The 14,171-nt window shown below is 33.2% G+C and overlaps 1 protein-coding gene across 10 annotated transcripts in view; it reads left to right on the forward strand.

Annotated features, from left to right (window-relative positions):
* FOXP2 (forkhead box P2) overlaps positions 1 to 14,171 on the forward strand; it is a 560,309-nt gene that overhangs the window by 399,073 nt on the left and 147,065 nt on the right. For all 10 annotated transcript variants that reach the window (XM_055314791.1, XM_055314793.1, XM_055314790.1 and 7 more), the window contains one exon: positions 8,702 to 8,791. In XM_055314791.1, the coding sequence (XP_055170766.1) occupies positions 8,702 to 8,791 (90 nt within the window). The remainder of the gene's footprint in view (positions 1 to 8,701; positions 8,792 to 14,171) is intronic.

Raw genomic sequence — 14,171 nt, forward strand, 5'->3', positions numbered from 1 at the left:
TCCCACAAGGCTGTCACCTGTTCTTGCTCCTTGATTTAGCCCCTTGACACCCCCTCCAGGGACTTTCTCAGGTCTCTTAACTTCTTCTAGCTTCTCTGCTCTCTCTTAGCTGATTAGGAAACTGTCTTTAAAAGCAACAACAGAAACAGGCAACCTTTTCAAACTATAGTTGACTTCGATTTTGGTCTTCACAGAACTTATCAAAAGAATTGTTTGCCCCCATGGCCATATTTTTCCCTTATAATTCCCTGCAGCCTAATTTCTACTTCAGTGCTCTATGGGAACTGCTGTCTGGTAGGTCACATGCAGATTATCAAATCCACGAGAACTTTCATTAATTCTTAACCTCCTTGAGTTTTGGGGGGTGGGGTTGAGAACACATCCATTTTCTCCCTTCACATTCCTTTTTTTTTTTTTTTTTGCTATTTTCTGTTTTTCCCAGCTTTACTGAGATATAATTAACATCATAATTCTTTTATTTAAATATATAAAACTTTCATGAGATAGGATTTATATACCGTAACATTTATTCTTTTAAATGATATGTTTCAGTGGATTTTAGTGTATTCACAAGGTTGTGCAACCATCACCACTATCTGATTCCCACATATTTTCACCCCCCGCAAAGGAAACCCCATACTCATTAGCAGTCACTGAGTTTTGTCTCCTCCCTCTAGCCCCTGGCAATCATCACTAATCAATTTTGTCTCTGTGCTTTTGCCTATTCTGAGCATTTCATATAAATGAATCATACAATATGTGGTCTTTATGACTAACTTCTTTGGCTTAGCATGTTTTCAGGGTTCATCCATGTTACAGAATGTATCAATACTTCATTCCATTTTGAGGCTGAGTGATATTCCATTATATAAATGGACCATATTTTGTGTATCCATTCATCAGTTGATGGATATGTGGGTTGTTTCCACCTTCTGGTTAGTAAGACTAAAGCTGCTATGCACATTCATGTTCAACTGTTTGTGTGGACATATGTCTTCATTTCTCTTGGGTATATGCCCAGGAGTGGAATTGCTGAGTCACATGGCTATTTTATGTTCAACATTTTCCAGAAGTCTTTCGACCTCTCTTGCTGTGCACTGCTAACCATTCATTGTCTTCCTTTTTCACTATCTCACCTCTAAACAAAATGTGGATGTTCCCTAAGTTTGGGTCTTCCCCTCTCTTTATTCTTTACCAGCATCTAATACTTTCCCTTTGTTCTACATGCTGTCTAATCTCTTACTTTGGGGAGGCTGTTTTCAACCTGGTCCCACCGAACCTAGAGTTCTGCATTATTGGTATATACTAAGGAAATCTTCCGTTATCCTGCCAGCAGGTAAGCAGCATTGTTTCTCTCCAAAGCCTATGTTTTCTAGTCTCCGTTACCCTCTTCAAGAAGCGCGATAGCTATTCTCCCAGTTAACCTTGACTTAAAATTTTGAAGTCATCATTTACTTGTTCCTAGAAGCCCTTACTCCGTGCCCGGTTACTAAGTCCTGCAGTTCCACTTTGACAGCACCTCTTGTGATTCTCATTTTTATTTAAAGTAGTTCTTGTGATCTCCTATTTGGACAGTTGCACGTACCTGTTAACTGTTCTTTCTGCCTCATGTCTTTATCTTTCCTTACTCTCTCCATTATTTCTCATTTGTGCTTCACAATAGGACCTCAGTATTGTCATGGGGTCAGGCTTATCATTTGCAAATTTAGCAACATTTTCCTTTACCTGCTAAATAATATGAATAATTTTTGCCATTGATTGTTTTAGTTATATTCATTAATTCACTTCAGCCAGACTTCCCATGATGTGTAACTAGCTTCTAAGCTAAGCAGATGCTTTATCTGAGATTAGTTATTTTCTTTTCACTGTATATGATCCCATCACTGTATATGATCCCACATATCCTTTGCCTCTACATAGTGTGATGTGTCCTGTCATGTTTACAAAATGAACTATTTGTTGTATAAGTTCATCACTATTTTGTGTCCGTATAAACATTTATCTGAGCTTCCCAACTGAAAATAATTTCTTCAACTTATGAACTCCTGAAATATTTTACAAACATTTTTTATGACCCTTTGACTTTAAACCAAATGTTTCTTATTAGACACAAAGCTCTTTGAAGGTAAAAGCAATGTCATATCACCCACTTCCTTCCTTCACAATTGCTCAATGCTTAGTTCTCTGCGTGGTACATGGAACATACTTCCAAAAAAATTTTAATGACAAGTAATTTTTTATGTATTTTATTCTTACGAATACTTTCCCAAATTCTTCTTTGCAATTTTATTATTAAATTGAGGAGGAAATCCAGAACACCAGATTCAAACAATAGTTTACTTTCAGATATTATACTGTAATTTAATAGCCTGTATTTTCAGTTAGTATCCAGTATGCCAGTTGACATTATAACAGCAGTAATAAAAGTGTTCAGTCCATATCCAAACTAAAGATGGTGTTGGCTTCATAATGAGGGGAAAAAAAGCAACTGTAGGTATGTGAGAAATAAAAAGTAAATCCAAAGTATGTTTGGAAAAATAATAAAATATTTTATAGCAGAAAGAGAAATAACTGAGAATGCACATAAACGATTGTAGTTCCTGGACTATGTACCATAATAAATAAATATTATAAAAATCTTAATTTTAATAAAATTAGTTCCAATTCCTCTTAACCTTTCATACTTGGGACTTTTGAAGTTGGACAGAATTCCTTAATATGTGAACAGGAATTGTATTTAGTATTGCTATAGGTTATATTAATGTTCCTTTTGGGTTCCATTAGCAATTCATTATTATTAGCAGCAGAATAATAAGGAAAATATGAAATATGAATACCAAGCTACTTAATGTTATTTACTGTAGCCTGTGGAATGCCAGGCCCAAGGAAGAGAATGTGTTCATCCCAATGAACTGCGTATATGATTCTAGACCTGAAAAAACAAAGCCTGTCTTAGCCATTAGTTACCAGTAATTCACAGGCTTATTTTACAGAAGGGTTTCTGAACGTATGTGGGAATTCAGAGCCATACTGGAAGATACTGAATATTGGGTTTGGATCTGAACCTTGAGGACTTTGTTAGAACTTCTGAGGATGACCTAAGAATCCATTCCATCACATATTTAATTGCTCAATTGTCTCTCCTTTGGATCTACATCATGAATGCTGAGCCAAAACAGCCTGACATTTGATTGGTGAACAGGATACTTTATTCTTAATTACTCTCTCTTATTATAGTACCATGAAATAAAAGATCTTAGCTTCTCAATTTGACTCCCATAGTAGTACATGCTATGAACACAATATATCCACACATTTATTCTTTAACTTTATGTAAGATATACTGTAAAACAAAAATAACAATTATTTTTTTAAAAAAATTTTGTAATTAGCTTTTTCCCCAACAAACTTAGTCTAATTATGGATCAGCCATGATAAAATGAAAGGTCAATAGCTACAGATGCATAATTTCACTCTGATAGATTGCTGTTTGAAAATAGGACATGACAATTAGATGATTAATTTTCTTCTATTAGATAGCATTATGAGACTTCAGATTACATTTATCAGTATATTCTCTTTAGTGGGAACATAATACAAGGAAAGGCCAAACAGAATAGGAATTCACATCCTTTATGGAAGGATCTGAATATGCTTTTTATCAACTACACTTGTGAAAATAATTAGACAATGATATTCTGTTTGAAAACTTATTTTACGTTCAGTGTTCAAAGTAACATGGTAAAGACGTCATATGTTAAAGGTTAAAACATGTGAGTATGAGGAGCAAAATTTTGAATGTCCTGCTGGTATTTTTTTTTTTTTTTTTGGTTCTGGTTATCTGCAAAGTATACACCCCTTGTCAGTATAACTAGGGAGTGCCTGTGTAAACATTCTTGTTTTGCCTGTTCCACATAATCGTTTCTTGTATCATATTTCTTCTGACCTCGCTATCTGAAACCAATTACAGGAGATCCATTTGGGCTGCATCTATTTTCATAAGAAGCCTAGGCAGCAGTGTTTTTCTCAGAGATGAATATCAACATCAAATATGCTTCTGAGTGCTTTGTTATTTATGTTTCAGAGAGATTTTGTAGCCTTCAGCTCTCAAGAATGTGTCATGCTGTGCTGTTTATACATTGAAGATATTAATGGGTGTAGATGTCATTTTTCATTTTAATGTCTCAAATGCAACAGGCTGATAGGTTAAGCATTCCTATTTTTATGGGGAGAGATATGAGTGATGTCTGTTTTCTCCCAAAATATACATATATTTACTTTGAAAAAAAAAGTTATTTATAAACCTTAGAATACTCAACATTTTTGGTTTCCACTGGGTGTTTCTAAGCTATTCTCAAACAATTTTACTCCTGGTGAAAGTTTTCGGTGTTCTTCAAGAAGAAAAAACTATTAATCTGACAGGTTACAAAGCTTTTCTTACTCTTAATTCTCATCATGACCTACTCACTAGAGTTATTTTCTGTATATGAGATTCATAGTTAGCATAAAGTTATTACTATTTGTGGAAAGGTGATAGGCTTCAACTTTGTTTTTCTTGCAGAATTTTAATTTATGTGCAATTAAACATAAGCTATTAGGAATGGTATTTTCAATAAATATCTTTTAAGTTTTTATTTAAATTCCAGTTGGTTAACATAAGACATAGCACACTTTTTTAGAGAAAGATGCACCAGATTCTGAAAAAACTTACGCATTCCCACACCTCTGCCTTACAAAAAGTATATCTTTAATCTATTGTAAAGATTTTCTTTTCATCTTTCCAAGATATTTTAATCTGATTCCAATTTTTAAAATGTCCTACCTTAATTTTCTTTAGCTTTACTAAAATTAGATAACTTCATTAAGTAAAGTGCACTGTTAATGCAAAACAAATGTGTTTTTGGAAACTAGATATGGTTTGGCTGCCTTAGAAACCTCTTTCTTGTTGTTCACTAGAATCACAGTCATTATTAAAGGAGATTTTGTAAACATCTTTTGCCTTTTGTTCTACGGGTTGTTTTTTTTTTGGGGGGGGGTGCGGAGGTTGTTTGGATGGTTGTTGTTTTGTTTGTTTTTGCAGTGGGTCATCCTATAAATACCTAAACAGCTCATAGAACTTAATGAATGTCCCAGGAATCTGTCTTTTTTGTTTACCCATTGAAGTGGACAAGTGATTTTCAAATTAATATTTTTTATAATTTGACACCTAACACCTTTTATTGACAAAAGTAATCTCATAATCTTTCGCCTTTTGAGTAGCTACAATAATAAATTACAAAGATGAACAAAATGTCTCCGAGCAATTGTTTATTGAAATTCAGTTCTAAAATGATATCCAGAATACTGGGAATAAAAATGTCATGCGATGCCTGCAGTGAGAATGCGAACTGCAAAGATTCCTGCTCGTGAGTTTTAAATCATCCTGATTTCTTGGAGTTGTTTTTTGTCCTCCCACCTTTTATATTTACCATAGCGATCTCTACGGCTACGAAAAGAATGTTGAGAAAGGCAAGTGGTTCTTTTTCATGAGGATTTGTGTTGAAAGATGATCCTGGACTATTTTAAAGATAATTCTAAATGTGCATGGAAACCAAGGTACTTTAAAAGTTTAGCTGGCTATCAGAGGTATTCCATTATGATTATTACTCCTTTAAAAACAGTGTACGTGAGGTGCCTGGTGGCTCAGTCAGTTGAGCGTCTGCCTTTGGCTTAGGTCATGATCCCAGGGTCCTGGACTCAGGCCCCACTGTCCATCCACTGGAGCTCCCTGCTCAGCAGGAAGTCTGCTTCACCCTCTCCCTTCCTCTGCCTCCTACCCCTGCTCATGCTCTGTCTCTCCCTCTCTCAAATAAATGAAATCTTTAAAAAAAATAGAAAATAAATAAAAGGAGTGTACATATATACTTTTGTCCAGTGAAATTTTCATGAGCTGTGCTTCTAAGAGATCTAATTTTCTAGTATCTTTCTCTAGCCACTGGGTATTCTATATTCCATTGGGTTACTTGTTTGGGTTGAGATGAATAAACATCATGCCGTGTGACAAAGCGACTAGGGCCCCAGGCTTGGGAGACAAGAGTCTGAATTTTTGACCAAACTACGTTACTGCCTTGTGACTTTAATCAAGTTATTGTTGTATTGATTCTTTAGTCATTCGCCTACAAAATACGGAAGGCTAAACAATTGGTAAGGTTTATGTCCAGCTCTAGAATTCTTCAGTTGATTTGTAATAACTGGTCAAGTGATCAGAGTGGTACAGAAGCGTAGAGTTCCATCAGGTATTGGTAGGGTATGTGGTGAAACGCAAGTCAAGGATGGCAGGAACACTTGGCTATAAAAGTGAATATATATTCAGTGGTAATTATTCCATACAAACACTGACAAATTCAGACATCAAAAAATTATAGTGTAGCTTTTCTTCTAGGTTTTGATAGATGAATATTCTCTCTCTACAGGAGAAAATAATTCATTATGTTACCATATGTTCTCCATTAGTAGAGTTTTACCCATTGCCATCTAAGGGTTTCTTGATGGAACTGAGACAGTATGGCACACTGGAATGCACGTTGGCCTTCTGGAAGCAGGAGACCTTGAACAAAACGCTGGATTACTCTAGGCCTCATTTTTCTCATTTGCTAAACTGAGAGCATCAGAGTAGGTGATTTCTAAGGTTGCTTTTAGTTCCAGCCATTCATGACTTCAAGAATTAGAACCGTGTTCATTAGAATCCTTTAAGAATAATAAACGATTGCAGAATTAAATGTAAACTAAGACTGCATGTATACAAAATAAACTAATGAACTCAAAGGGAAAAACAATTTTATGAAAAAATTAGGCAGAATTTGTGTCGATTTTGGCATCGAAGGCGAAAATAGTTGGTGGATTTTTTTTTTTTTTTTGAGTTTCACATAGACATAACCTAAGTCACAGTATCACAATTTCCACTTGAAAAATATCATTTGGAGTTATTTTATACATTGCAATTAAAAAAGGAAAGCTGTATTATTTGGAATAGTAAGTGAAATATTTTGAACTAAGTTTTGTGATGATAAAGTATCCGTGGAATTTTTTATTTGGTCTCTCTCTCTTTTTTTTTTTTTTTTTCAAAGTGAACTTTAATAAAATTGCCTGAGTTCACTGGAATGTGACATCCTGAGAAACATTTAGGTTATGATTACTTGAAAAATTGAAAAAAACAAAAGATTGCTGAATGAGTGTGTCTCCTAATGTAAAAAGTGTGCTTTACAAACTATGCCAGATCCTGCTCCGGGAAGACAAATCAGTGTTGTTAGGGGATGGTGCTAGTGCCTTCAGTTTGTTTACTTTGGTTTCTATGTCTGCCTGCCTTCTCAGAAAACTTGCTTGGAGCCAGACTGTAGCAGCCCTCTCTCTGTCTTTTCATAATTGATCAGGGGATGACTGCCTTCCCTGAGGGTTAAGACGTGGCAACTTTTTCTGTTTGCTCAGCATCTCAATGCAGTAGTTCAAACATTGTTCACACCAGCTGGCAGTGTAATGCCATATGCACATCTTGTCAAAGCAACTGTTGTCATGGATACTAGAAACTCTCTTAAAAACCAGATCATTGATTCCAATCAAAATTGTACTTTTTATCAGCTTAGAATCTCAATTATTATAGTAGAATATTGATCTAAGATATTTCTCTCATCATGAAAAATTTACCTCATATTCTAAAAACACTGAATAACAGAGTAGGGCAATGATTTATTTTAGTTGTATGTGTTGAAAAATTTCATCATTAGTGTTCATTGAACTCAGTTATTGAGAGGAAAAATGAGTTTGCAAAGTAGAGTCTCTTAAAAAGTTCTTTTTTTCCTATTTACACTGCTACATTTAAAACATCTCAATATGTATTTTTATGGCACTGATTTTTCTATAAGTTTATATAATACACTCACCAAACTGTGCCTCCTTCTGTAAAAGAAATGCTTACATTCATTTCTTATGTTAAGTTTTATTTTCCTGAATTGGGAAAAAAAACCATAAAAATAAATGAAAACATCTTCTATTTTGATTGGTATTTTGTCACACATAGAAACAAACCTGATTGGTTGAGTGGTAATTTCTTTGTTCTCTGATTTTGCTAAGAATGCAAATGAAAACCACTCAATTTTATTTGGCATTAAAACTGCACTTTATTTTGTCAAAGGAGAGGTTTCCCCTTGAATTGTAAGTACAAAAAAAGTGTTTTTAATCTTTAGTGAAAATCCTTATTAATTCACTTTCAAGATAATCTGATGTTGATTTGTCAAATTTAATTACAGCTTCCGGTAACACTTGAAGTCTACTGCTTTTGCTTCAAAATTGTAATATGAAAATGCAAATTGAATGATAATTTAAAAGGGAGTGGGCATTTTAGTTGAACACTCAAAGACAAGTTCCTTGTGGAAATGAGGTTATTGATGCAGTTTATGATTTTTTTCCTCTTTAAGCACTTTAAGCAAATTAACTTTATTTCCTACAGGATTACATGTATCTCCATGACTTTAAGTAAAGTTGTATATGTGTGCTATGTGGAATTTTTATTTCACAATAGATCTTTAATAATTCTCTCTAGAAGGGAGGATGAGAAACGGGTTCTCATACATTGAAGACTTTTACTATTAACCAGGGAATAATCAATTATTGATAATCAATTTACCTTTCAACAAAGTATTAGATATTGTTCCCTTTTTACTTCTAGGCTCTCCAAGCAGCGAGACAACTTCTCTTACAGCAGCAAACAAGTGGATTGAAATCTCCTAAGAGCAGTGATAAACAGAGACCACTGCAGGTTAGTAAAGCATTCTTGTCCTTGGGAATCTTATTTTAAAAGATGTTCATTATGATAACAGATGTATAGACCCAGTTGTATACATTCAGAAATTTTTACATTTGCATATTTCGGTAATTTCAATTCAAAAGGAGAGCTCATTTTATCTTCTTGAAAGGGAAAAAAATTTCTGCTCCCATAGATTTCAAAAGTCTACAAGGTTACTTATTACAAAAATTATATAGAAACCACATTTGGTATACGTAGGCATAAGAAGTTTTGTATAAAATTCCCTTGTGGGATTTTAACGGAATTTTACTCACAAACAAGTTAAAGTAAAATGTGAAATTTCTTCCTTAAAAGCAAAGCCATAGTAAGATGGTATGGAAGGAGACAAAGCAGTCTTAGACAACCCTCCGCAGTTGTATCCAAGTGACAAATGCAGAAAACCTCCAGAGTTGCCAAAAAAACTGTTTGAGTTTGCCAAGGAGTTATTGCTGTTGCTACAGTTATAAAAACACATTCTGGAGTTTGTTGTCCTTATTCCCTATGTTTGTCTTGTGAAACTGATAGTATGTATGTCCTTTAAAGTAACTTTTTGTTATGTAATATAACCATTGTTTTGTATAATCCTACCCAGAGCACATAGGACATTGTTTGGGGGGAAGAAACATTTTTAGGGTGTAATTATTAAATGTGTGGTAGGTAGGATCTGAGGTTACATAAAACATCTTTCAAAATGTCTATCAGCTCTGTTGAAAGATAAGCAGTGGTTTTTCCTGAATCATGTGTTACGTACACATCTGATAAGGTAAGCTTAGTTTGAAAAACAGTAAGCATCTTCCTTGTTGCTTTATTTTACCAAAACAGTCTTGGAATTTTTTCTGGCCTAGGTGTCTATTTTCATTTTCAGGTGTACTCCCAGATGTTAGTAACTAAGTCTTATATGATGGCCTCCTGAAGTTTAGTATGTATGACAGAGAATTATAGGCTACTGATCTACACAATCCAGAAACTACTTATTATGTAAAAGCTGGATTAAATTTTTGGTCCCTAGACAAATTTGAGATGAGAATGTATATTCTCGGGAGCAGACCCATTTGCGGGAGGTGGGTGGGAAGAAGGAGGACTTGTGGAGAGGGGATGTGTTCCAATAGTCTAAAGTTCAAATGTCTGCCATGATTGCAAAAGTTTTGTTGAATCAGCCTGAGTTTAAGATTCATATTAATTTTTTTAAAAATAAATTTTACACTCTGTTGTTTAAACTAATCAGTAATTTTATGGCGACACACTTTCCTCACCATCATCTCTCCCCAAGTAATGACAGTGATTGGAGTCTTTCCATCGAATTGTCTTATTCCATGACAGCCTTGCCATATATTTGCATGGCAGAGAAAAACTTACATAAAAGTCACAGAAGATGGCAAATGAAATGTTTCCCTCACTGTGACTTCAGAGTGGGAGTTTTTCACTGTTGTTGGTATATAGCAAAGGAGGTTTAAATGCTGGCAGCATAAGCCAAAGGTAGGAACTGATTGTTTCGACTATTGGGAAAAACACTACATATCGTCCTAATTCTGTTTTAACATGTCTCGACAAAATAGACAAAATAGTTGTTCCTTCCTCCCCAAAGCTAAGTCCAGTAGAAGTTTCTTTATTCTGGTTACCAGGGCATCTCTGGAAAGAATGGCTGGGTTTAGGTCTTTCTCTTTCTTTCTTCTCTTTCTCTTTCTTTCTCTTTCTTTCTTTCTTTCTTTCTTTCTTTCTTTCTCTTCTTTCTTCTCTTTCTTTCCTTTCTTTCCTTTCTTCTCTTTCTTTCTTCTTCTTTCTCTTCTCTCTTTCTGCTTTTGTTTTGTTTTGTTGTTGCATTGGAAGGCAAGATTTGATACTTTGTTTAAAATATACATAATTTTTCTTAGATAACACACACATATGGTAGGAATATTAATGACTCTAAAATCAGAAATTGTCGCTCATGTACCAGATGTTGTGTAAATAAAATTTTGAGAAGTCCTCAATTTTGTTATTTTATTGTGAAAGGGTGATTGAAAGCAATTTAAATACCTTTTAAATTTCAGGTGCTAACCATTACTACTAAGACTTTTCTTGTGTCACTTATATTTAGTGTTTTATGATGCCTATTAATACGAATGTATCTCCATTGTATAAATTATAAAACTGTAGTTTTTTTATTATTTTGTATTTTAATCAAGTCAAATGCCAGAAAGTCATAGGAATGAAAAGTTGGTTTTTATGAATGAGAATTGAGAAATAACGAATGAAGACTTATCTCTTCATCAAAATATATACTGTGATTAATATAATGTGAGGCTAAAGTTAGTATTTCATAGTATTTAATAAGTTTAGCAACTATAAACATACTGGGATTGTGTTTAAAACCTAACAGCATTCTATACTAGGTTTCATATGTTGTTAAATGAGGATATTAGGTAATGCTTATCCTTACATCTGCAAATGCCATTTAATGTGAGTTGCACTACTAGCCACTTATGTTAAAGAAAAGGGTTGAATATTTTTTCTTAAAAATCTTAACCATTTAATATGAAATTAACACTTTAAATCTCTTATGATTTTCTCACAATCAGTTCTTTTTCTACTTAACTAAGAATTTAACCAATCTTTCAAAGTAGAATTTGTATAAATTATCTCTTAAAATTCATAAAGATAATTGAACACGTTTCAAAATATGAACTTGTAAAGGCTAGGTATTTGGTGCATAAGCAATAGATCATGGTGGTTTGTGCTTTATCAGACACAACACATTGTTAGAAGAACAAAAAAAGAGCGTGTGTTTTTTCATTTTAAAATATAGTTTTGATGGAGAACTATTTTATAAAGTTTGAAAAAATACAGATTTTTTTAAAAATCTGTTTTGATGGCTCAAGTCACAAGAACAATATTAGGTCTTGTTACACACAACTGATTTATTTTAAATGTTGAAAAATGGTAGCCAGATTTGAAGTGTGACATGGTAAAGATTCTATTTCTAGCAGACTAGTATTTATTTACTATTATTTTTTCATTTAATTTTTTTCAGAGTTTTGTGTTACAGATGGCATAGATATTAGCCTATCTAATACAAAATGGAAAGAAAAAAATCACATCTGACAGGCTTGAGTACCAATTGTAGTAGTAATTTCGCTTTCATGTATAGATATCTGAATATATGTATTTGAAACATGTTTACATTTTCTATTCATTACATAAAGCACCAATTGAGTAGGTCCAATCATTAGGTACATTGATTAATGACATATTGATGAATAATATATAAAGATTGTGATGCAAATGGGACCTGATATTAACCTAAGCATTACCAGATGTTTCTTCTTTACATGCTTACTATGCACCCCAGAAAACATATATAACAGCTGAAGACAGCCTCTTCTCTTGATTTGTGATATTTATTTATATCCACTCATAGCAGTTCCTAGACATAGTATACCCATAGTGATCCATAAAAAGAAAAGTTAGCCAAAGAGAGTAAGTAATGCTTTCAATTTCATGAAACTAATTTCCAGATTAAAAAGAGTAAACTTTCCCAAAAAAATAAATAAATAAAAAATAAAAAATAAAAAGAGTAAACTTCTTTTACTGTTTTTAAAAGCATACATGCCCACCCACACACAGACACACATTTGTATATGCATATGCACACATGCACACTTCCATAATCTGTAAATTAAAATTTTCTTTTGTAAAATACAGTATCAGTTTTCTAGCCTATGACAAATCTACTTAATTTAGTTTAGGTATGAAAATTGGTCGCATTATTGTTCTTGTTACATTTACAGCCATGAGACAGACTTGTGGTTCTTCAACAGCTGTGCAGAGCAGAGACGTAAATTTAAGGTAAATGACATTGCTTTGCTATCTTAGATTAATATTAGTATATAGTACTGTAATCACTTCCTTCATCGTAGGTTAATATCTAATATAAGCTTCTCTTTGCCAATAGGTAATTAAATATTTTTTAATAACTGTGCTAAACAGTTCAAGAATGGAAAAATAAAAAGCCAAAGTGAGTTAAACTTAGGGGTGTTATTCTGACTCTGCCACAAACTAGTTATAAACGTTTAAGGAAGCCACGTAGCACTTCTAAAATAGACATTGGGCTGATTGGCGAAATATTATAATCTGTGCTTACAGATTCTTTTTGAAGTAAGTTATAGGCATCTTAATTTTTTTAGGAGTAGCCGTATCTTGAGTATTAGCTTATGAGTTAAGGAGTATGTTTGTTTGTTTTCAGTTACAAAGCACTTTTTTTTTATTAACGTACCATAGCTAAAAATAATGTTTTGGAATCAAAGAATTAAATCCCATATACATGGAAACCACTGTGCAAGTATCATTTTGTACAATATCTGAGGAAACTTTGTTCTGTTTAATGCCTTGAAGTAGTTTTACAAATAATTTTAAGAGAAATATAAGCTACATAAAGAATTACTTTACCTATGTATTTACTTTAATAATCTACATTAAAATAGGTTGTGATAATAATACAGTTTAGTGAATTTCTACCTTTCTCTACTTCTTCAGTCCAAAATGCTAAAATTAACATCTGCAGACAAAACAAGAAATTCTTTAGTAAACTAATCAGCACTTCTAAAATTTATATTCTAGGAAAAAATCAAGAATAAAGTATAAAAAGAAATAATGAAATACATATTTTGGGAGAAAATACTAACTGTAGATATAGAATTAGACATTAACAAATATGTTTTAGGAAATCTTAAAAGTTCATGCATGCAGTGGTAAAGAATAATATTGAATATTTCCTTTTCAACATAATTTCTGATTTCTAATATGTAAGAATTAGAGAACAGCTAAAACACATTTTGTTTCAAATACTGAAAGTAGCATAAGGAAATTTGCAATGTGCATTTGAGTAAATTTATTGTGACGCGGAAAATTTAAGAAGATTTTTTATCTATATTTTCTGTGTATCCAAAAGTTAAGCATTAAGTCTAATACACTGTTTTTATATCATAAATAATAAATTTTAAAGGAGTTTAACTTAAAAACTATTCACAAGGACTGCCTATGCCTTGTGTAGTCCTAATTTTCCCATTACGATAGAGAACATTTCTTAAAAGGCAGCATGAAATAAGCAGTTTTACAAGAATGTTACAGAATAAAATCTTCCTCAAAATATTGTGATGTTGCCACCTGTGGCCAGCTGCTCAAGGCTGACACCCTGTGGAGGAGGCCCTAGGATGTCCAGTCCACCATTGCTAAGTATGTTTGTGTGGAAAACTTGTGTATGATCCATTCATGGCATGTAGGAGAAAGAATATGTGTTTTGAATCTGAAGCCTACCTTGCCGTTACTTAATTATTAGGACTTTAGGTAGAGTCCTTGGAGTCTATCTCTTCAAGGC

The sequence above is a fragment of the Nyctereutes procyonoides genome, unplaced genomic scaffold (genome assembly GCF_905146905.1).
Source record: "Nyctereutes procyonoides isolate TBG_1078 unplaced genomic scaffold, NYPRO_anot_genome, whole genome shotgun sequence".
In the NCBI taxonomy this organism is placed as follows: Eukaryota; Metazoa; Chordata; class Mammalia; order Carnivora; family Canidae; genus Nyctereutes; species Nyctereutes procyonoides.